Raw genomic sequence first — 25,758 nt, forward strand, 5'->3', positions numbered from 1 at the left:
CTTAGATTGCACAAGCTTGTTGATATCTTGTAGTCTGTAGGTAAACCGCCCTCTCTGTCCTGATGGAGGTGTGATGACCTGAGGGTCCTGGGGCCAGGTTTGTGTCAGAGCCTCAGGTGCAGCTCTCTCTCGAACAAAGCCATGTGTGAAACAAGGATATTCCAGAGCCAAGTCAATCTGACATTTAAAACACAAGCGCAAACACTCTGTTGGTGAATCCCTGCTCCTAAAGTGAGTCAGAAAAAATGTACGTTGTTAAATATTCAAGAAAAGGTTTCAGTACTGTATTAGTTTCAGTACTGTATTAGTTGCAGAGCATATTACAGGAAAATGATTGCCTTACTTTTACCACATAGGATCAAGTCTGGGCTCCAACATTTTTCCTCTCCAGTGTTCGCTCCCACCTCCACCCTGTCCAACCAAATCAAGCGTTCACAAAGTTCAATAAATGCCTTACCCACATTACTGCTGACGGCATATTGGACTTGAAATTATGTCCACAGACAGAAGACATGATAAGGATTTTTTTTGTGTTGGATATAGTATTTTGTTTCTTTTCTTTTTTTTTCCACAGTGAAATTGGTTGAGATTAAAGCAGTACTAAGTGACTCTTCCCCCTAGAGCCATAAGCGCAACTGCAGGTGTCGTAGCAAGTTACGATTTTTTTAACTTATTAATTGTCTTGGAGAGTAAATACTTCACTGACAGGAAAGGTGAAGGGAGAGAGGGATATTGTACATCCAATTAAACAATGGAATTATTTTTTTTCTCTCAAACTTGGCTGTAAATACTGTTTAAAGTGACGTTAGCCCGCAGTTAGCTTTGCCCGTTAGCATGTTAGCTTCTTCTTCGTGACTCCATTATTGTGCATTGGTTGCTCCGGTCCGGTGGCAGTCAAGTTGCAAACTTGGTTTTCTGGCCAGAGACACCAGGGGGAGATGAAAGACCCTCCAATCATCCCATAAACACTTGTATTACCCAATGGCCGCTGGCTGCCCTGCTTTTTGACCACAAACGTGGGGGCCGCCATTGCTCCGCCGTTGCTGCAGTACCTCCATATCGCCGCTAGGCCCCCATTGAAAAGCATTGGAGTTTAGACACGTTAAAAACTACTTTAAAGCCTGGTTTCAATTGTTTCAACGCTAGACTAGGCTAGATCTTCCTCCTGAGATAACGCTGGGTTAATCACAATATATGAAACCAGGCTGGTTTTCGTAATATGAATTTTTGAAATCTCGTACTTAACGAGGCTCGGACTGTTAGCATTGGAGCAGCGCGAGCTACACGTCACGGAAGGGCCGAGTCTACGGTGAAAATCCTGCCCGTATGCCCTTTTTAGGAACATGCTTCGTCAGAGCTGGGGAGGGGGAGTCTGTAAATCCGCCATGAATTGCCCCACAGCCGTGGTCAATCTGGTAAACGGGGAGGAGTGAGCATAAGACGTCCATTTTTTTTACAGTCTATGGTATTACCCCCACAGGGACTACGAAAAGGATTTATTAAGGTAAACACGTTACTTAGTACTGCTTTAAGTATGCTGGTGGTGGACATGATGTGGAATAATACAATCCTGTTCCAACAGCATATATGTATGGATGCTCCAATTACTTCTTGATTCAACTTAAAGGAATAGGCCACCGTTTTTACACACTAAGTTATGTTCTTACCTCACTTTAGACGTGTTAATATATCCCCGTCTGGTCTTTGTCCGTGCGCTCTGTCACGCAAACGGAGCACATACGCAGCCTCTCCCACATGTCACATAGCTCCAAAAAAGCTCACGATGGAAGCTACCAAGCTCTTCCACGTGTTCCCTATTTAAATAAAGTTACGTGAAGTGTTTTCATGCGAAGTGTATTTACACAGAAATGTAACATGTCGATTTTATAAGCTAATAAAAAGGGGGACTATATTGTGAGGCGTAATGATACGAGGAGCACAGCGTCCGCGCAGTAACTCCGAAAGACTTCCCCCGCTCACTTCCGTCAATAACCTTTAGGAGTTACTGCGCGGACGTTTTACTCCTCGTATCATTACGCCTCACAATATAGTCCCCCTTTTTATTTGCTTATAAAATCGACATGTTACATTTCTGTGTAAATATACTTCGCATGAAAACACTTCACGTAACTTTATTTAAATAGGGAACACGTGGAAGAGCTTGGTAGCTTCTATCGTGAGCTTTTTTGGAGCTATGTGACATGTGGGAGAGGCTGCGTATGTGCTCCGTTTGCGTGACAGAGCGCGCGGACAAAGACCAGACGGGGATATATTAACACGTCTAAAGTGAGGTAAGAACATATTTTAGTATGTAAAAACGGTGGCCTATTCCTTTAATGTCGTGCAAACTCTCTCAGGGCCACAATAATTACTAACCATCTGTCTGTGTTTGCAGGTACTCTACGACAAACAAGGACCACAGCTACATCATCACGTTCTTCTCCACCTGCTTCATCCTGCCGCTGGGCGTCATCTTCTTCTGCTATGGCAAACTGCTGCGCAAACTGCGTAAGGTCAGCACGTCCTGGCAGCAATCAGTCATTCTTGAGTGGTCCAGACATTTGTACAAAACTCAAACATCTCACAACCTTCAGCAGACGTGCCTCACACAAAAGCATAGACATCTACTGTATGAAGTCTGTATTTACTGATAAGCTATGCATTTTCTAAGAATGAACTTCGGGAGATGAAATTTGCCCACGCAGGCCGCTAACAAAGACAGGTTCTTGGAAGTCCCTCTTCGAATGGTGTATTCAAGAGATACAAAGGAAATGCTTTCTTGGAAGAACAAAGAGAACAAAGAATCCTTTCAATAGTTTCTGATGTAATTAAGAAAGACTCACCTTAAGTGAATAAAGTTGCAACAGTGAATCAGACTCGCGCCTGGGCGACTATCAAAACAATCAATGACTACTTTAGTAATCAATACTCATTATCTGCTCTATACACATACTCAAATGGTGGTTTACCGACACCATAATCCTTCACTGTAATTAAATATGTATGGCTCAAATGCTACATTTAGTGATTTTGAAGGAAAAAAAGTGTTCATTTGTGCCTCGAGCACAGAAACGTCAATTCCACAAAGCAAATTATCGACACAAGGACCGTTTAAGTGCTCATAAAAAACAGTGGAGCTTCTGTGTCTAGGATCTCTTCAAAAGTAGAGGCTCTTATTCTTGGTTTAAAGGTATTTTGGTTTCAGACAAATAACACTCACAGTTTTACAATAGTGGCTCAATTAAATTTGATTGTGGCCTTTGTTTTATTCGCATTGACCGTTCTCAATAGGGTTACAAAAAATAACAGAATGTCATTGGTTTTATGTAGAGCTATTTCAATTTCAAGGCAATTCTCTGTATTTGCTAAATCCGACGGGCTATTCCTGTCTCCTCAGATGCCCTGGAGATGACTCCCAATTGCATAGCTGCTTTCTGTGGCACAGGACACACCACCACACACTTGTACTAAGTTGATTTCTTCGTAGCCAGACCACAATCATCCTCTCACTAATTCACGCATTATGGCAATTTAGAGCTACCCGCATTGGAGCATGGATACCGGTGTGTTAATACTTCCCCTCTGGCAGGTGTCCCACGGGCGCTTGGCCACAGCGAGGAAGCCGGAGCGGCAGGTGACCCGGATGGTGATAGTGATGATCGTTGCCTTCATGGTCGGTTGGACTCCGTACGCCGTGTTCTCCATCCTGGTCACCATCCACCCGAGCATCCACCTGGACCCACGCCTCGCCTCCATCCCCGCCTTCTTCTCCAAAACCGCAGCTGTCTACAACCCCATCATCTACGTTTTCATGAACAAACAGGTCAGTTATGAAAAAAAATAACACAACTTCATGTTTGATGTTAACCTCTTAACTCACACCTGAACGGATCCCATTTTCTCCAGTTTGGCTTTACCCTAATCAAAAAGCTTCTTGGGAAAAAAACACCAAAACAGCCACAAAATATGAGAAGAAAACAAGGATGTAAACGCAACAAAAAAGTGACAAAAATTCAAACAAAAAGTGACAAAAATGTGAAAAAAAAAGGCAAAAATTTAACAAAAATTTGACAAAAACTCAACCAAAAAGTGACAAAAATTAAACAAAAAAATGACAAAAATTAAACAAAAATATGACAAAAAATCAAGAAAAATGTGACAAAAACTCAACCAAAAAGTGACAAAAATTAAACAAAAAAATGACAAAAATTAAACAAAAAAATGACAAAAATTCAACTTTTTTTTTTTTACAAAACTCAACAAAAATATGACCAAAAAAAACATAAAAAAGGTGACACAACACAGCAACAACGACGCGAGGAAAAAGATCAGTTTTGTAGGTCTTAGCTTTCAAATGAGGTGTTATACAGACCTATATAATGGCCAAAGAGGACAGAATGCATTTGGTTCAGGCGGGTGGTAAGAGGTTAATGCCTTATTGATATTTTTTTTCTCTAAAGGTTGAGGTTTGGCTTTCAAATCCCCCTCTTGCCTAGATATTAAATAGCTCTTCTACTTTGATTTCTACATTGGTTTATAAGTTAGCAACACTAGCATCATCCTTCCCATGCACTGAAGTCATGGTTTTGTCACTGCACTAGTTCACTATTACACACAAAGCATTGACCAGGCTATTCCATCAATGGATAGCTGATGGCACGGGCATATTCCAAGATGATAATACCAGAATGCATCGGGCTCACATTGTGAAAGACTGGTTCAGAGAGCATGATTGACATGTGTATTGGCCACCACAAAGTCCAGATCTTGACCCCAGTGAGAGTCTTTGGGATGTGCTGGAGAAGGCTTTGCACTGTGGTCACACTCTCCCATCATCAATGCAAGATCTTGAAAGATTAAAGCAACACTGGATCTTTTGACATTGTAGAAGCTTATTGAAACAATGCCACAGTGAATGCGAAAGCTAAAGGCGGTCCAATGAAATAATCGAGCTTGTGACCTTTTTTTGTGATTTTTTTGTGTGTGTCGGGCAGTGTATATCGATTCTCGGTTAAATTAGTATCTAGTTAAGACTCTAGGTTTAGTATCGACTATAACATAATATAACAACCCTAATGCGTAACTGTAACATCTGTGTCCATCTGTGCTCCGACCTCACAACACACTGAAGAGACACAAAGAACAAACAGCAGCGGTCCAAGAACAGAGCCCTGTGGGACGCCCAACTCAAAAGCCTCTACAATACACTGAGACAGTTTGTAATCTTCCAGCCTCCTCTGTAGCACAGGGCTGTGGTGGTGGAAGATGTGGCAGAGAGGGTTGAGGACAAAACTGAAACATAAAGTTGCATTGAGGAATGGGCAAATAGATTAAATGTCTGGATGATGGAGGGGGAGAGAGGAAGGGCACTCATATGATTGACTTGAGAAGTGAATAATGTTATTATTATTAACAATTAGAGTTTAACCACTGAAATATTATGTCAGCTTCTTGAAAAATACAATAATGCGCTTTAAACGGCAAGCTTAGGGTTAAAGTTAGCGATTATTCACATCCCAAAGTCCATTGACTCGAGAGCTTACAGCCTGTGATGTGTAAGATCTTTGTGAGAGAAACACAACTTACTTCACATTTGCCGTTCCTAACTCTAATCATAACACTAACCTCTGACCCTAAACCTAATCCCATCCTCGTGATCAAGGGAAGTAGCAGGTTGAAAATCATGCCGGTGTTTTCATGAACCCCAATACCTTTCATTTGAAGTGGTCGGAGACAGCAGCTCATCGTATGCAGCCGGTGTTTTTCTGTTATTGCCGGGTGTTGGCATGTGCTTCAATAATGCATGCCGTATGAATAAATGAAAACTGAATCGGCTGCGCACAATTGTCTGTGCATTTCCCTGATAAAAAATGCATGCGGCAGCGATGGTATAGACGTGTACAGCTCACTCCGATGTCATTCACACACACCACTTACTTCATTTTACAGTGTGGTCACATCCCACTCACTCATGTAACTTTCTGTAGAAGACTGAGGAACATGGCATGATATTTACTGTACTTTTAGTTCTAAGGTGTGATCGGTGTAGTTTTACATTGAATCCCTAAAACTTGACAGGATTTCTTTATCAGTCTGGAGCTTTTGCAAATCATACGCTACCAGCATTATTAGAGTACATTCCTCACAGACTATTGTGTCACGCCTTTCAGAAGAAACTTTGAAGCACACATTTCACATTGAGGCCCTGTCCATGTGAAGTCAAGCTGAGGACCAAACGCAAAGATGTTTTATCAATCCAGTGTATCGTCTACGAGCCCGGTGTTTTGGGGGTCTGTAAACGAACATTTTCCAAACTAGCTCCCAGAGTGGAAAGATCTCAAAACACCGTTTACGCGGCGCCGTTGTTACGACGTCTCCTTAACTTTTTCTAAAACGATGACATCACAGCTCCAGAGTGGTGTCTGTTATCCATAATCTACTGACCATGAAATGAGTTTTCCTCATGGATCTATGATGGTTTTACTCCGCTCCTCTTTGCTCCACTGCAGTCCACAAGCTACAGGTGACAAGTAGAAAAACACGTCCCAGTCAGTCTGTGTTTTTGGACTGACAGTAAAAGTCACTGACTGTTTTTTCTGCTTTAGCCCCGTTACGTCTGAAGAATAAACTCGCCTCCTCGTCTCTTCTGTAGATCATAAATCCATGAATCATTTTCACTGTTTACATTCCGCAAAAGTTTACAGCACATGCGCCTCTACATCTTGTTCTATTATCTGTTAGCGTCACAGCGCCTCACACAGGCCTGGAAGATGAATCACAGCGCCTCACAGACCTGAGTCGACCCATGTGGACGCACACATTTACTAAGATGGCTTCGTGCTTACAAAGAAAGTTTTTTGAAAACATAGACGTTTTGTCTTCATGTGGATATAGCCTTAATAAGGTTACACATTAATTATCTACACCAAATTCAATTTAAAACAAAGAGTGCTGAAGCTGCTCTTCATCATCACATTGTACCACATTCTTTACCTCTAGCTTTTATAAGCTGGAACTCTCTATACAGCTGCATTGACTTTCATCTTTCATTGTAAAAAATAATGGATTAGAGCTGTCTGGGTCAGTAGTTTCTCTTGAAATAAATCCACCACTTCCCACCGCTTCAGTGATGTTACACAACTTAACCTGTTCTGCTCCATCGGCACCATCCACTTGCTGTATGTGCCTAATGTAGTGCTTTATTACATAAATCCATGCAAAGGCTTGTTTAAACAGTGTCAAAAAGTAATTAGAATGGTGTGAATGCTGGATAAGACATTAGATATAGAATAAGGCATTTTGTTTACAGAAAGGAGCCACACTTGGGTAAGTGTTATAATTGTTATGTCATGTGTAGCCTTTTAATATGACCAGTGTTTGAGTTGTAAATCAACTCAATTACACTTCTGAATAGTGTGACAGGTCGGGGGTGTTGTTGTTGTGCTTCTTGTGAGGTGGATAACTTGTAAATGTCAGTCAGGTTGTGTCCTAAACCCCCAGTTTTGTGGCAATAAAAAACAAAAAACATCATTCAGATCATGTTAATGGGCCTTTTGTGACCTGATGACTCTGACCCGCTCTCCGACACAGAGCAATCGGCCATTATCGAGTCATAACCTCTTTATTCTAAACCCAGACCTAATGGCACGTCTAAATCAGCCCCTCAGAGTCTTCATATCAGCAGAACTATTGAGCAAGAGATCAATCAAAAACATTAATGCTTGTTGGAAACCTTTGTCACAATACATTGCTATCCACTCGAGCATCACTGTGTTTTTATTATTATTCCTTTGACTAATTCAGATGAAGCAATAAACAAACAAAAATAATTCACTTTAAAACATTGAATTAATAATCTTAATTGTCAGTAATAATCTTCTCCTTCCTCACATCCAGGAGCTTTTTTGCAAAAGTAGAAAAGGCTTTATTAATGGGCCAGAAACATTAAAAAGCACCAACGCGTGTTGGCTTGTGCCTTCATCAGGGTGCACCTTCACCCTATTCTACTTTTGCAAAATATGAGTGCCTGGACCTGATCTTTCTCTGCACACCCCATTGCCTCCTTCCATGAGCACCATTTTTTGCTGGATACCAGAAGCTCCCTGTTCTAATTTCTGTCAGATGACATGATTTAGTTTAAAATAAATTGACATGTGTATATATATTGAAATTTATGTTAAAATCAATTTTAAATACATGCGTATTTCTCTTCTGTTTGGCACTTGAAATTCTTTATATAAATGTGTGTTTTTTTCTCGTAGAAGTACGTATGCAAACTGGGTTTGGCTTAATAAGTATTCACTTCAGCCTTAAAGGAATAGTTCACCATTTTTCCATACCGAGATATGTTCTTACCTGAGCTTAGACGAGTTGATACGTACAGTGGGGAAAAAAGTATTTGGCCAAAATCCAACAAAAGTCTGACCAAATACTTTTTTCCCCCACTGTATAGTGGGTATAGTATATAAATAGTATAGTATATAAATGCACACAGAGGGCTTTAAAAGGACAATGAAGAGCTGGGATCAAGTCAAGACGCAGGCCAAAGGCTCTGTAAGTCTATTGTGTAACATATGCATCTTATTTTTTGTAGTAGTAGTAGTTTATTCAGTCATTTCATTCCTTTGAACATTGAACAAACATTTCCATTATTCTGTGTACAGCACGACCAAAAGGGTCAAAGGAATAGTCCACCGTTTTTCCATACTGAGATACAGTACCTGTCCATTCTCCCTGCTCTGAACACTGATAGCACTCTGTCCTGCGACTCTCAATGTTCAAACTGCCAGGGCAGCTCTGTACGTCCCACCCACACACATACAGGGCCGTGCTATGTTTTCAAGTGCACTTTAATCCAGAGATGGGTGCTATTGAGTTCCATTTTCTTCTTTTAGTATATTTTCCTGGGCTATATTGATCCGATCGAGTACAATGGAAGTACAGAGTCTACAACACTGAGTCTGGCGAGCTTTCCTGCACACGGGGCGTCGAACTGGGGGGGTAAAGGGTACTGAGTACCCAGGGCCCAGAGCACGGTAGGGGCCCTCAAAAATACTGCAAAAAGCGTTCTGTATTGTACTTTCTAAGTTTCCTCATAATTGATACTATAAGAACTGAACATAACCGGGCTAAAATACAACGGTTGCTACACAGAATTTTGCACAAACAATGATCGATAATATCTCAGGGCCCTGACACCCCTTTAAAAATGTGCCAAATGGTTCAGCCCACACACCAGCACCGTGCACTTCAGCTCAGCAGTGATTTTGATGAGGTGGACTCTAATGCAATGACACAGAGCTAGGAGAGACAGATATTAGTCTGGCCTCGCTCTAATGTGCTTTTATTTAACACTAGCCTGTTCTAGCGGACCTTAGAGGCAACTTTCTTGTCATAAATGACAGTTTAACATGAGGTGAGGCGAGTCCTGCCTCTGCCTGCGCTGAGTCAGAGACAGAGCTCCTTCTCTCCTCGTTTTAACCTCTAAAGTTTCTCTTTCCTCATATTTATTATGATTGAGCCATCAGGCCAATACAGTGAGGAAAGCCACAGGTCGCACGCCGTTTTTGCCGAATTAATTATGCTAATTAGCCGCGCGCACTTGGATTCACGCATTATAAATGCGCAGCTTTGGAGACGAGTCAACCTGGTTCTAGTGAAAGGTGGACGTCTCGTGCCATTTAGCCTATTCCAGCGTAACTTTTTACAACAGTAATTTACTGACAATACACTTAAAGGTGTAGGCTTCAAATATGGTAAGAGACTAAATCAGACTGAAAACTGAAACAATCAAACAAACAAACAAACAAACAAACAAACAAACAAACAAACAAACCATGATCAAAGTACCCATTGGATTGAATATGTGTTTGTAAATGAAGCACTTTTTTGGCCAACCCATTTTTTCACTTAGTTAAGGTATATATAATTAAGTTATAATAGAATATAAATGAACTGCACTGTCAAACCACTAAACCACTGTTATGTGGTCAAAGAACATAGAATATGAAATGTGAATTTCATATGGGGGGGCGGGGGTGGTCCCCCAAGATAGTTAGTACCCACGGCCCAGAATTTGGTGCTACGCCCCTGCCTGCACATATCCTTTTGTGATCTTGATTTCTGGTCCTACTCTGCATTACACTTGTTCCCCCCCCCTGTGCTCTCCTCTCTGTGCTTGAGTCGGTCAAGCCAGTGTCAACAACAGGCCGACTGATCCGGAGCCTGCTTCTAGGGGCGTTTACTGGGCCGTTAGCCGTCACGACCGGCGCTTACGGAGCTCAGCTGACCGAGCGTTTGAGCCGTGTTACATAACGGCAGACTCTCACGGGGGTCTCCAGCCGACCACAGCGCCGCTTGTAATTCACACGGAAACGGCCCTCGGGTTCGGGAGGTCGAGGCGGAGAGCAGAAATACGATTTATCACTTTCATAACTCGCACTCGACTCATTTAAATGTCATCCCGCGAGGAGCAAGCGCAGGGGCTCCTTCGGTAGTCATTGTCAGACCGAAAGAAACCGCCGGGGGAAGAGGTGAGGCAGGCGGCTAAAAATAACCGGTGATGCAATAAAGCCTGAACACGCTGATGAGCCTTACTGAGCAGATTAATAACGGGATGTTCCCACTGGATCTCACTTTGGGAGAAATAAAAAGACATGTCTGTGACTTCCGAACACTCAGCTGAACACTTTCCTTTAGACTTTGCATAGTTTGAAATGACTGCTCTCGTCTCACGCCTTAAACACAATTAAGATGAATTAAGAATTGGCAATAAGACCAGGCCAAACGTCAAACTTCAGATTTCATCTCTTAACTCTTAACTTCCAGTCCTCCTGTTTTTCCCACTGAAAGAAAAACCTGAGAAACAGTGGCCTTTAGTTTATGTAAATCATATACTAACCAATACAGTACAATGACCCACTTTAACACGCCTGTACGTAATATATTGTTTTTATTCACATATTCAAGTCGTATGTAAAATAAACTAATTCCTTCTTTACAAAATGTAGTAAATCTATGTTGGCAACTGGGTCAAGCAAATGGAGAAAGAATGCCAATCAGCTGAAGCCTTGTGCATTTTTCCTTCCAGCCATAGTGTGCAGCGCTGTTGTGAGAAACCCGTAATGTGACTACAATGATATTTGTGCACATAACTGAGACGGATGCATGGGTTAAAACATTGTATACGGTTTAATTTCAACCTTAGCCTTAATGTGTGTATGTCTAAGCTGAGTCATATATTAATGGGTCGTGCTCAGGGATAATGGGCCTCTTACATGAATGTCTTTTTCTTTAAAAAGTGGGGAAAATCCTTCGCACCTGTGTTCTGAGGTTGGTAAATGCCAAATCGCACCAGCCCCTTATGGCTCCTCCTGCAGGTGGTGGGTCCACAGAAGGACGATTCTAACCGGGCCTGTTGGTCTCTCATAAGGGGCTTCTGAACTGCTCTTTGTCTGACCCGTCACCGAGGACCTGGGAGACCCTACCAGGGGCACCAAGCCCCTGACAACAGCGCTCCCAGGATCATTCGGGTGCTCAAACCATTGTTAATTTTGTCGACTAAAATATTTATTCTTCATTTTAGTCAAAGTGATATTTTTGACGACTAAAGTTGGACTAAAAACTAAATTAAAAGTTTTTCATGAGACTAAAACTATGACTAAAATGTCCAGATATTTTAGTCGACTAAAATAAGACTAAATAAAAATGAAAAGGAGAGACTCAAATCATCCAAACTTCTATTGACCGTCTGAAAGAACCTCATATCATTTAAATTCACTGCCAAAGGATCAGCTCTGAGCTTTATTCATGTGGGAGAAGCTCCATGAAGTCGAGGACCTTGAATAAATATGATTAGAATGAATATTATAAATGCAAAGTCGACTAAATTAGTCTTAAATTTAGTCGACTAAATTGACATGCAATTTTAGTCGACTAAAACTAGACTAAAATTGAAAAGTTTTTTTTAGACTAAATCTCGACTAAGATTACATTACATTTTAGTCAGAAGACTAAAACTAAAATAAAATATGTTGTCAAAATTAACACTGGCTCAAACCCCTCCACCACGTTAAGGTGGCGGTTCCAGGAGGGGTATCTCGTTCACCATATACAGTAAGGACAAAAACGGCCAGAGGAGCAAACGAATGGCAAAACACGAACAACGAACAACCAAGAAAACCCCAAAAGAAAAAAAACTCACCTCTGATTACAAAATGTTAGATGTAACCTGCATATCATGAAAGCTTTTAAAACGTTTTAGCAGTAATCAATTAGCACTTTACCTGCCGTTAGGGCTGGGCAATTAATTGAATTTTAATGTGATTGCGTTTTTAATACAGGTCAATCTTAATAATCGTGTGGTGTGTTTTAATGGATTGGTTAATTGGCCAACACTGTCGCATTCTGGAAAATAAATTACAGACACCGCGATGATGTCAGATCAAGCCGAGGGAATCAGATACAGGAAGGCACACGCGACAGCGACAGGAGAGAATCGTGCAAACTCGTCAGTGGACGAGCAAAACAGGAACATGCGAGCCGCCGTCAGAGGATCAGGAAGCGCAACTCAGACGAAAGTTTGCCTTTGAAGAGGAAAACTATTGATGTATTGATGTCTGTATTTCGACCATGCAGATTTTTTTGATGCTGCAGCCGAAAGAAGAGTGGATTAGCCGGAGTGGTCTTTTACATTTATAAATGTCTTTTTGTACATATGAACCTCTTAACTCCCGTCTGAACCGAGAGGATCTTTTTCCTCACGTCATCAGATTTTTTTTGCTTCATTTTTTTGTTGGGTATTCAACTCATTTTTGTAGCTTTTTTGTAATTTTTTTGTCACATTTTTGTCATTTTTTCGTCATTTTTTTAATCACATTTTTGTCACATTTTTGTCATTTTTTTTGTCAAATTTTTATCACATTTTGTATTTTTTTTGGTAACATTTTGTTACATTTTTGTCATTTTTTTCGTCAATTTTTTATCAAATTTTTGTCATTTTTTGTCACATTTTTGTCATTTTTTGTCAATTTTTTTGTCAGTTTCTTGTGACATTTCTGCCACTTTTTCATCAAATTTTCGTCACTTTTTTGTCAATGTTTTCTCACTTTTTCGTCACATTTCCATCATTGTTTTCGTCTCAGTTTTGTCGCTTTTTTCCACAGCTTTTTTCCCAGAAGCTTTTGGACTGGGGTAAAGCCAAACTGGAGAGAATGTGCTCGGTTCAGGTGGGAGTTAAGAGGTTAAGTTGTTAGTGCCTAAAATCTTGTCTGCTTCTTACATTCTTCAAACATTCTCACTTTTGCTTTAAACGTGATGCGTTAGCTGCAGTTTCCAGTCAGGCCGCATCATCTATTTGACCTGATAGTCCGGGAAAGGCCACCTTTATTGTTTTTTTTCAGCAAAACAAAAAAAAATCTAATCGAAAATAGAGATCGATCAATATGAGGAAAAATAATCAGATTCATTATTTTTTTTCAGCCCTACTTACTAATAAGACTGCAAGTAGGATTTCCAACTTATTTCTGAATAAACAGTGCATCTGTAATCCTCCTCACTGCTCTTAGTTTTTTCAGCAAGAACACATTTTGTGAATTCCAAAAACCTTCCTAATTTGTGCGTAAGAACATGTTATGAACGAGGCCCAATGTCAGCGATGTGCCTTCGAGCAAGTTAGGAAGTGCGACCCTTGACATTCGGATGTGTAGCTTTCTAAGTTCTCTCCAAAAATACATACATTTTCAACGGAGCGGCGTTTTCCGAGACATCCTAAAAGCGTTCTGTGTTCTCATCAGCCCATTGCAGCAAGTATCTCTCCTCCTGTTCCCCATTGTACAACATCTGTGTCCTTGTCCCCTGTAACCGTACAATCTTGCCTAACTGTGACGCTCAGCTGGACGTCTCGGGCTAATGCGACTCTCTGCCATTAACGTGACATTTTATAACCTTTCTCTGCTGGAGCGGGTTTTATGGCTCTGTTTTCCACGCAGGTCCTAAGCAAGGTGTTACACAAGGGCTCCTCCGCGGCTCAAAGCCAATACGGATGCAGTTATGTACTACGAGCTGATTCGTTGTGACGTTATCGGCTCCTGGCGCGAGGGAGAGGGTTTTTGCAGGGGTTTGGCCAAGGGTCACGGGCCAGGATCTGTCCCCGGGGGCTTCGCAAAGAGGGCGCTGCAAAGCCACACACAAAAGAGATCAATTTAGAGAGTGTAATGTGGAAAGCAATGATCGGCTCAGAGAAGAAAAAAGCCAAAATAACTTTCCAGGAAAAACAGTGCCATATACACCTCGGTTGTTCCAGTTGCTGAGGTCAGTGTGGCCTCATGGGTTTGGTAATGCTTTTACTGCAGCTCCCATTGAGGATATATTGTGGCTTGAAATAGAAAGGGGCAGTAGGTGACGGTGTATGGAGTGTCTTCAAAGTAGTTCAAAACACTGACTTTGTGTGGCAGACGCTATGTAATCAAGTCAAGAATGGGAAAACAATAATCAACTGGAGGAAGAAATGACATAAATCTACTTGAACTAAGAGATTAAAGGAATGGGCCACTGTTTTTACATACTGAGATATGTTCTTTCCTTAGCTTTGATGAGTTCTTTAGGACCTGTCTGATCTTCACCCGTGCCTTCAGTCACGTAAACACAGCACAGACGGCGTTAGCATTTAGCCTCTCCCTCTCTCCACTATAGCTCCAAAACAGGTCAAGATAGAAGCTACCAAGCTCTTCCACGTTTTCCTTATTTAAACATGGTTACGTGAAGTGTCACACTACGAAGTATAATTACACAAGATTAAACAATGTGGATTTTCTAAGCGGATAAAAGGGGGAACTATAATGTAAACAGGGAAAACGTGGAAGAGCTTGGTAGCTTCTATCTTGACCTGTTTTGGAGCTATAGAGGAGAGGGGGAGAGGCTAAATGCTAACGCCGTCTGCGCTGTGTTTACGTGATTGAAGGTACGGGTGAAGATCAGACAGGTCCTACACTCACAGAAATGATTCATGGCAGAGTTAATTTTTATGCATTTACATCTATTTGATTTTATTTAAAAACTCATAATCTTAAAATGTATGCATTAAACATAAATTGAATCTGCATAATTTAATAAATTCTCAAATGTATTAAATGTAATTAGTTAATACATACTGATATTATTTAAATAATCAAAGTTATAAAACAAACAAGATTCTTTTATTTAATATTTATGTGATTGATTTTCGTTATGTGAAGTGAAAAGGAGAAACCGGAAACTGTGTCTTTTACTTCCGCTGAATGCTCGCGCTCAGGAACTTGTGGCTTGCCCTTGCATTTGTCCAAGTGAAGGTAAGTAATCCGAGATATCCTGTGTGTAGTTACTCCGAAATATGTCCTAGTCGTGCAGTTTGTCTCACATCAATAATATATCATGTATTTATTTATATCTGCGTAGTTCGAGATTCTTGTAACGTCGCGTGTACCAGCGCTCGCTAGCATCGTAGCTACAAGTTACAGTTAGCTATTTTTGGCTAGCTTGATAAAACAGCTTGATACTGAACCATATCCACGTACTAGGGCGTTAACGACTAGTGATTTTAGAGGTCGACTTATTCATCGAGAAAAGTGGAGTCGACTAGTCGGGTGATGACGCCTCTTTTACTTCTAGTTAATTTAAGCACACGTCCAAATCCGTCATATATTAATGCATGCTCACAAGTAAGCAGGTTTTGCAGCTTGTTCTCTAAGTTAATATAAGATATAGTGGCTCATTTCCAATTTCTAGGTTGTAGCTTATTTATTTAGCAATGCTCAGTGTTTACCTGCGCCTCCAGAAACATCGCAGATCCGCGCGTGTCCTCTCCCGTCCGTTTATCTCACTCTCCTCCAAGCCTCATCTGTCTCTTCTGTACTGTTACGATCATCCTCTTTATATCTGCGGGGTCTGAAGTAAACAAGGTTTCGGTCCGGAGTGTTAGGTCGTAGTTGATTCCACGTGAATTAGTCCGTGGGAGAGAACAGCCCCGTGCGTACGATGGTGCGCGTGATGAGCCACGGTGCGCGGTGACGGTAGAGAGACTGCGCGTCTATCACCTGAATATGTCCAGAAGATACACGCGCTTAACTTTGAGGAGCGCTTAAGGTTATTTTATATATGGGGGCCATTAATAGACGGACGTGTAACACTGTTTTGCCTTGACATTATTAAAACTAAGCTGAGAGAGAGAGTGGAACGTGATGGAAATGACACAATTTCATATTCATTAAAAATCTCAATCTCTTGCTTTAGCTTCGACATCAAATGTACACACAATACAACAAGTGAAAATATTTTGTATTAATTGAGAGCATATTAAAAAGAAATATAAGCCGTAAATAAATGACGTCTGGAAAGTTTATTTTTTCTTGGATTTCTTTGATTTTCTTTTCTTGAGACTTTACCCAAAATAACAAGATATAATAATTAAGCTATACTACACAGCTAACATTCGCGAGCTCAGTCTTAAGTATAAATCGCGTGTTGCTTGTGTTTTCTAAACTAGTTTTTCCATACATAAGCCTCTTTTCCTGATGTTGTTTTAAATAACCAGAGTAATACTTGTCCACTCTGTGTCTCCACCTTAGATTAGCAAAGCTGTATGGCGGGACGAGTAACTTTCAGAGGTGTCTTCGGAGGTGAAGATGATGGAAGAAAGCTCACCATTTAATCTGGAATACCAAACACTAGAGGAATTCACTCTGCAAATCAAGACTTTTTTTTTCCAGCTGACTGAGCCATTCAGACTTCAGTACAGAGACAAAGAAATGGATGATCAGTTCATGAACCTTTTTTCAACGTCATTTGTAGATAAAGCTACTGTGAAAGTTGTGTTCATACCTTCTGAGACAACCAGCTCTTATCCACCAACAACAAATGCTAGCCCCACAATACCACATAGTCTTTCCGATGCCAGCACCATAAACCTCAGCTTCTCATCAGATGAAGCAAGTGATTCAGATACTCTGATACAGTCCCACCCATGTCTATTGGAGAAAGGCACTCACAGTGGCTACTGTGGTTGGAAGCACTACTTGAAAGTAAAGATGAAGAACTTCAGATCAAAGCTCAGGTATGTGTTCTACTTTGTTCCCAACTGAACCACCAAGTCTGTTGCTTTAACAAATTTGTGTCGGTGCAAGGTAGTGCAAGATATTAAATGTCAGACCAAAACATTCATAAACTTGCACTAAATGTAAAAATTTAATATTTTTTCTTCTCAGCCAAGCTGGACATCCTGAGGTTACAGTCAACTCTCTGAAGGATAAACGGAAAGGCCAGGAGAAGCCAGCGGCCAACATCAAGAAGCCCAGGAAGGCAGAAGTTAATTTCTGTCCAAACATCCCCAGTGGTGAAACAAGAGAGAGTATGGAGGCGGAAAGGGTGGCTCTGCTGACAGAGGTAAAAAAGAAGAAAAAGGATGAGGCTGATATCAAGAAGAAGATACAGCGTACCTTCTCGATCAGGAGGCAGGAGGTTCTCCAGGAGCCAGTGATTTCAGAGTTCCAAAACAGATGGCCAGCATTCTATGATGTTAGTGAGGTAATTGTCAATCTGAAGTGTAGTAACTTGGTCTATATGACCTTCTTTATGAACTGTCAAACACTGCATTCTGTCTGCGTTGTCTTTTACAGATCAACTTGGAATTTATGCGACTGACAACTGTACCTCTGACCTCCAAATTCCTTGGAGAACTGGACCATAAGACCAATGACCTGATTAAGGTTTTTAATGCCGAAGGTGGAGCTGCAGGAAGAAAGATCACCGCCATAATGGCCCAGATGGAAAATGTATGTTTCTTGTTGTTGTCTAATCTGATAAGCATGTACGGTTGAGCTGTTAGTATGTCTCTTGACACTGACAAGCATGTTTTGTTTTCAGAATGAAGTTAGTTCAAAGGACCAGAAGATGCAGTGGGCCGGGTCCTGGCATCTAAATGCCTCTACTATGCCAAGGATGACAGTTTTCATCCAAACAACAAGGTGAGGACACAGACACTTCATAGTTCTTTTGAACCAGCAGTTTTTACTTCTACGTTTGTTCTGTGTTTGTTTGTGTGGGGTGTCAATAGGATGCATGTTGTGGACTGTCTACTTACGAACTCCAGCGCCTTGAGAACATCAATGAGAAAGAGGCCTTCTTGTCGTATTTGAAGATATGGCAAGTATGTGGACATGTTTATTGGAACTGTAGCCAATACAAGACTGATCAGTGTTGTTTACTATGAGAAGGAAAGACAGACGGGGTAAACTAATCTCTCGCTTGTCTTTTTTTTCTAACTAAATTTAAAGGGGACGTTCAGCATCCCTTGTAGTTAATGAGCAACTACCACTGTTGTCCATTAATAGAAATAATGGGATAATTGTTTTTCTCTGTCAAAAGGCAGCCTAGGATCTGAGGCAGTCAGTAAAGCCAAAGACGCATGTCAAGAGGTAAGCCCTAAAGCAGTGTATTTGAAAGCATGGAATATTTTTGCTGTTGGGGCAGGGCTTAGCCAAAGGCCACAAAATGCATCCTTAATGACTTTTTATTTTTTTCAGGCTTTTAGTAGGTGATAAAAGGTCTTAAAGGAATAGGCCACCGTTTTTACATACTGAGATATGCTCTTAGCTCACTTTAGCCGAGTTAATATATCCCCGTCTGGTCTTTGTCCGTGCGCTCACACATACGCAGCCTCTCCCACATGTCACATAGCTCCAAAAAAAGCTCACGATAGAAGCTACCAAGCTCTTCCACGTGTTCCCTATTTAAATAAAGTTACGTGAAGTGTTTTCATACGAAGTATATTTACACAGAAATGTAGCATGTCGATTTTATAAGCAGATAAAAAGGGGGACTATATTGTGAGGCGTAATGATACGAGGAGCACAGCGTCCGTGCAGTAACTCCTAAAGACTTCCCCCCCGCTCACTTCCGTCAATAACCTTTAGGAGCGCACGGACAAAGACCAGACGGGGATATATTAACTTGGCTAAAGTGAGGTAAGAGCATATCTCAGTACGTAAAAACGGTGGCCTATTCCTTTAACTAGGTCATTGTTGTTACCATGAACTCGCATCCATCTCATTCTCATGAATGCATATACTGTGCCTTAAATCTCTTCAAATAGAACATTTCTGAAATACCTTGATTACCTTTGTTACCATGGTTTCCGAACACCTGTGCCAGTTTCAAAACCAGGAAGGTGGGATGGTTTCATTCAATTTTCCTGCTAACAATGTGAACAACAGTAAAGAAAAGCAATTGCTGGGTTTCAGGTTCTAAAATTTGATGTCACAGGACCCAGTGGGGGGTTCCTATTAATTGCATTCCACTTTCACAAGTGGTATCTAAAAAAGTAAATGTATGAATTACAAAAAATATCATTATTATTAGTCCCTTTGGTCCATGATGTCTATGTACTAGACAAAGAAAATCCTCAAAAACAAAATAATTTTGCCTCCATTTAATATTATAGGCCTTTAGAACGCTGTGATGTCACCTGCAACCCAGCATATAAATCTTATTCATAAGAAAAATATACAGCACCAAAACTTAATTCGTATCAAAGTGCCGTCCTTTTCTCTGAAGTCGAGTTAAGTTTTGGTGCTGTGTATTTCTTTTACTCTTGTTCACATTGTTAGCAGGACGTAACAATGTGGACCTTTTACTGCTTGCTGCCTGGTCTTTGAAACTGGCACAGGTGTACTGAAACCATGTCAACGAAGGTAATCAAGGTATTTCAGAAATGAACTATTAGGCATGGGCTACTTAAATTTTGGTGGTGAAGGTAAGGGTCACACAGCCAATCATTCTGTTCTCTTTGTATTCCAGGACATTGAATCCAGAAAGGCTGAGGCAGACATTGGAGAGACCATGGGTATCTACACAGTCCAAGCAGAAGATCATGGTCCTGATGATCCAGGTGATGGACGCTTTGCTGATGTCGGTGTTTGCTGGAAGGTGTGAAAGTTCTCCATAATCTACAGAGTGTCAGCCATGCTTGTGTGATGCTTTATGGACTGATCTACGCACTCAACTTGAGCTATCCAAAAAGCCTGAAGAGAACATTTGAGGTATACCAGAAAATCCTGATGGACCTTAACTCAAGCAAGCTTTCACCAAAAGTACAGGCACTGAAACTGAAATTGCTCCAGTGATTTGACAGGTATGGGCTGTGTAAGTGAATTATTGCCAGAGTTTCCTTTTTCTTTTCTTTTTTACCTTGTGTTTAAGGGCTTCAGGGAAATGCCTGTTTTGTTTTCCTTTTGGTGTCCAAGCATTTAAATTCAAATCCTGTCCTAAAAGTGCCTTCTTTGGATTGAACTGTGTGTACGTCCGCACGTTGTTTAAAATTCTTCAAGGATCAACAAATGTACTTTTGTTTGCTCCAATTGTTTAACTAATGTAACTTTACAGTTAGGTCATAAGGAAAAATGTTCCTGTTAAGGTTATGATTTTGGTTCTCTAACCTAATTAATGAAGAACCAAGGTGCTAGCACATAAGTTAGGATTGTAAAGATATGTTTTGACTAGCAGCTTGATCTTGAAGGAACAGGCCACCGTTTTTACATACTGAGATTTGTTCTTACCTTAGCTTTGACGAGTTCTTTAGGACCTGTCTGATCTTCCCCCGTGCCTTCAGTCACGTAAACACAACGCAGACGGCGTTAACATTTAGCCTCTCCCTCTCTCCTCTATAGCTCCAAAACAGGTCAAGATAGAAGCTACCAAGCTCTTCCACGTTAACCATAATCTACAGAGTGTCAGCCATGCTTGTGTGATGCTTTATGGACTGATCTACGCACTCAACTTGAGCTATCCAAAAAGCCTGAAGAGTACATTTGAGGTATACCAGATAATCCGCTAAAGCGGATACCAGGAGTAGTTTGAAATCCGCGCACTATCTTCACTTTACTATTGTGGATGCCGAACTATTACTACTAGTTTTGTGTAATTATACTTGATAGCGCAATACTTCACATAACCATATTTAAATAGGGAAAACGTGGAAGAGCTTGGTAGCTTCTATCTTGACCTGTTTTGGAGCTATTGAGGAGAGAGGGAGAGGCTAAATGCTAACGCCGTCTGCGCTGTGTTTACGTGACTGAAGGCACGGGGGAAGATCAGACAGGTCCTAAAGAACTCGTCAAAGCTAAGTTAAGAACATATCTCAGTATGGAAAAACGGTGGCCTATTCCTTTAACTTTGCTATTCAAGATACAAACACCTAAATTTAATGTTTCACACTGTTGTAGTAGTTTTGAAGGTGACTACTGCCACCGTGTTCGTTCATTTTAGCCACTTTGCGGCAGAGCTCTAGGATATATAACAGGGATAAATACGTAGCCTACCATAGTGCAGCATTTACAGATAAGTTATAGAATTTTTGCACTGGCATGTTAATAAATATGTTGAATTAACAATGTGGTCTGATCTGAATCTTGTGCATCATTAAGATTGTACTGAATGGAAAAGAATTACATAAATGTGATGCATTTTGATTAATTTGGTTTATTACATAAGCATAAATAACATGTAATTCAAACAATATACTTTATGTATTTTAAATAATTACTCTCCTTATAATTAATTTATTTAGTTATACTTTATTAATACAAAACACATAAACCTGAGGATTATGCATTTCAAATAAATAGGCATTATTACTCTAATGAATATAAATCAAATAAGGTTTATTTGGTAGGTTTGTATTAAAATTATCTAAAAAAAGTGAATGGGAATTTGTCATGTAAAAAAATTACATAAATCTTAAGAGTTGGGGTTAAATATTTCTGTGAGTGTAAAGAACTCAACAAAGCTAAGGAAAGAACATATCTCAGTATGTAAAAACGGTGGCCTATTCCTTTAAATCTAAGGTTTGTCTGGTTTTACTGTGGATAAGATCACATTGTTTCTTAATTCAGATTATTTTGTGTCATTTCAAGTAAAAAAAAAAGATCTTTTTAAAGGAAAAGCTACTTTGTTTGGTCAGATTTATGCTTGTTGCATTGGCATTAGCATTTATTTTCTCTTAGATTACTTCAAACTGACTCAAACTCAACATAAAGAACCTTCATTCAAGCGATTTAAGTCCTTTATCTCACTTAAGATGGTCATGTTTCCAGTGAATGTTCGTTCTTTTATGATCAAAACCTCTAATATTAAATATAAGATACATGTACCAGACTGTCTTCCATTGAATGTCAGGAAGGAAGGACTTTTTTTGTATGAAGCCTATCAGACAAGCACAAAGGGCTTTCCATGGAACGAGCACTCCAGACTGAGTGGGGCGTCCACTACCCCTCATTCATCCTGACCTATTGTACATGTTTTTAGTGGTAGGGGAAACCGGAGCACCCGGAGGAAACCTAGACACAGAGAGAACATGCAAACGCCACACAGGAAGATCAAACCTGGGACTTTACTTCTGTGCCACCGTGTCGCCCCAGGGTGTTATCATACACGCAGAGAGAAATTTAACAGGGAAATCCAACCTTTATGGAGCAGTACCAGACTCTGTGCAGAACATGTGCAAACTAAACTCAACAAACTAATCTTTTCCAAACTAACAGTTGCTCTTGTACCAAAATGTGGGTCACTGTATGTTCATTTAAAAATGTTATTGTACATTATTTTGGCCTGTTGACCTGGATTCTCCCTGAATCAATTCTGTTGTCACATTTGAAAAGCTAATGAGTCACCCTATGAGCTATATCTATATATTTAAGTACTTTGGCTTTAAATTGGCACTAAATGATTGATGGATTTCTTGCAACAATGCAGCCACCTGGCAGAATAACAACAACTCTTCACCCCAGAACCTCTTCTTCTATATGTGATGAAGCAGATGTGAACACAAAGCTTCAGCTCAGGTGCTCGTCATCTGACCCAGCTGAGGAGATCTGACCTAAATATATACGTGCGTTATTATATATAATCCAGTGCTCTGATGATTTGAAAATTTGACTGATCATGGGGTAATTTTCACCGTCAGTGGCACATAGTAAATTAAATAACAGCTTAAGTCAATAAAAGAGAATAATAAGCACAAAAAGTTTGAAGTGAATGAAAACAAGCAAGACGTGTTTGTTATGCTGCAGTTGAAAAAAGCAGTGACTGTTTACTGTTGTAAACCGGAGTCTCCTGTCAGTAGATCTCCAGCACTTTCCAAGTTGCTCCCCAAAGACATTTCTACAAACTCTAAATGAGATGCTGCAGACCGAATGCATGAACCTGATGCTTAGCTGCCTGTGGTCAAAGCAAGGCCGTGGGTAACACTTTACAATAATGGTACATGAGTTCATGCATGATTTTCAGGAATTTATACATGAACGTATGCATGATTTCATGATACATTCATACATGACTAAATCCTGACTTCTCAGTCACTGTAGAAATGTATCAGTGAACTAGTACACCTTCATTACCTTTGAAGGTGGACTTTACAATATGAACTTATGAATTAATGCATGATTTTCTGATATATATTCATGCATCGACTTCTCAGGCACAAACATGATTATGTTGGTTCATGGATGACTTCATCCTTGAAGTAAACGTGTAACTACTGTAATGAATGTACATGAAAATCTTAATAATTCATCATGATCATGAGGATCACATGAGAATAGCATAAATTCACTAAAATAGCAATGATGTGACAATAAAATAATCAACCAATCATGATCATGAGGATCATGCATGAACATCATGACTCATATACTACTCAATTTTGTCCCTTCACCTAAAGTGGTGCATTATCCTAAACCTGTTAAAGACCAGCTTAGTCCTGAAGAAGAAGCAATGATTTCTGGATTGTTTCCTCAATTGGAATTTTTCTGTGGAAAAAACTGTTTAAAACCTTTATTACAAATTATTGCAAGTACAGCATAACCAAATAAGATCTCCAGAGCCGGTCTTTAACAGGTTAAAAACCTCACTACTTTAGTTGAGGGGATATATTTGCAAGTAGATTTCCGCCATATGAGTCATGATGTTCATGCATGATCCTCATGATCATGATTGGTTGATTATTTTATTGTCACATCATTGCTGTTTTAGTGTATTGATGTCATTCTTATGTGATCCTCAGGATCATGATGAATTATTAAGACTTTCATGTACATTCATTACTGTAGTTAGACGTTTAATTCAGGGATGAAGTCATCCATGAACCAACATGTGATCATGAAAATAGAAAATGAGCACTGCTTTGGGTCCCATATGTGTAACAGGTTGTAGTAAACTCACGGGAGCTCTTCCAAGGAGCCGATAGTGCATGAGAACAGAGGAGAGACTGGCTGTGCGTGTCAAAAGCAGTCAAAAAAGGTATGGAGGCACTCCGGAGTAGCAAACATTAAAAATCCTTTATTAATGCGAGGTGTCATGTGAGGGCTCATGTGAGGTGTCACGTGACACCTCACATGAGCCCTCTCGGGTATTTTAGCACACCTGTAAGTAATTTCATTCACAAAAATCGCCCTGATGAAGACATAGCTGTCGAAACGCGTTGGCGTTTTTTAACCTTCCTGTCCATGCATTGATAAAGGATTTTTAATGTTTGCTACTCCGGAGTGCCTCCATACCTTTTTTGACTGCTTTTGACACGCACAGCCAGTCTCTCCTCTGTCCTCAGGGAACATGTGATCATGTTTGCGCCTGAGAAGTCATGATTTAGTAATGCATGAAAAAAAAACATGTGCAATAGGTGAATCCTCCAGCCAGGTGATTCTGACCATCAGCCTGGCTCCACATCATGGACATGGGTCCCCGGGCGCGGCACTGCCGTCGACCACTGCTCCTTACGGGTCGCCCCAGCGGCATCGAAGGATGGGTTAAATGCAGAGGACAAATTTCCCTACGGGAGTTGTATAAAGTATACAAATACAAATACAAATAAGTGTCACCTTCAAAGGTAATGAAGGTGTACTAGTTCACTGATACATTTCCAAAGAAGTAAAAAAAAAAAAAATTACGATAATCGTCTTCATAATCGGGATATATCGTATTGTATGGCATTCAATACAATATATTACAGTACAGTACAATACAATACAATACAATACAATACTATACAATACTATACAATACAATACAATACAGTACATACCCCTATCTACATTAATGAAGTGCATGTATTTCATTCTGTTTCCCAGGTGTGCTTTTCACTCCTTCATCTCTCTGTCTCTCTCTCTCTTGTGTCCAGTTCAGGAAGTGCTTGATCACGCTCTTCACCGGCGCCATGTTGGACAACTTGAACCAGACGTCAGAGCGGCCGGGGATCACCGCGGAGAGCCAGACGGGCGAAATGTCCGCCATCGCCGCGCGCATCCCGGTCGGCACCAGCTCCCAGAAGTCCGACGACTCACCGACCGAGTGCGGCTCCTTCGCTCAGCTGCCCATCCCCGAAAACAAAGTGTGTCCCATATAACGTCCGGCGCACCTCTGCCCCTCCTCCATAGTGACCCCTCGTGTCCATCCTGTTTAATGTGGAGCATTTTACGTCTTGTGAAATTCCCGAGGTGGTTTTTTGGAGAAGAACATCACGGACTATTTGAACGAGTTATCTTATAAAGTCACACAAACTTTAGCGCATGCGTTGATACCTTGTTGTACAGCGGAGGAGAGTGGATGCTTCGCCCCTCGGGGTGTGCTGTAAATATCACTCGTGGGACGCACCTGCCTCGGAGGGCATCTCGAGCGGCCTGAATCGCACCTGCCTGCCTTCTCGTGTGCGTTCATGTGAAAATAAAACTATGAAAG

The 25,758-nt window shown here is 40.6% G+C and overlaps 1 protein-coding gene across 1 annotated transcript in view; it reads left to right on the forward strand.

The window, feature by feature from the left end:
* Positions 1–25,517, forward strand: part of valopa (vertebrate ancient long opsin a) — a 79,970-nt gene extending 54,453 nt beyond the window's left edge. The window contains exons 3-5 of the mRNA XM_079560599.1: positions 2,396–2,513; positions 3,590–3,823; positions 25,202–25,517. Of these exons, the coding sequence (XP_079416725.1) occupies positions 2,396–2,513; positions 3,590–3,823; positions 25,202–25,426 (577 nt within the window). The 3' untranslated portion in view covers positions 25,427–25,517. The remainder of the gene's footprint in view (positions 1–2,395; positions 2,514–3,589; positions 3,824–25,201) is intronic.
* The last annotated feature ends 241 nt before the right edge of the window (positions 25,518–25,758 follow it).

The sequence above is a fragment of the Gobius niger genome, assembly GCF_951799975.1.
Source record: "Gobius niger genome assembly, chromosome: 7".
Classification (NCBI taxonomy): domain Eukaryota; kingdom Metazoa; phylum Chordata; class Actinopteri; order Gobiiformes; family Gobiidae; genus Gobius; species Gobius niger.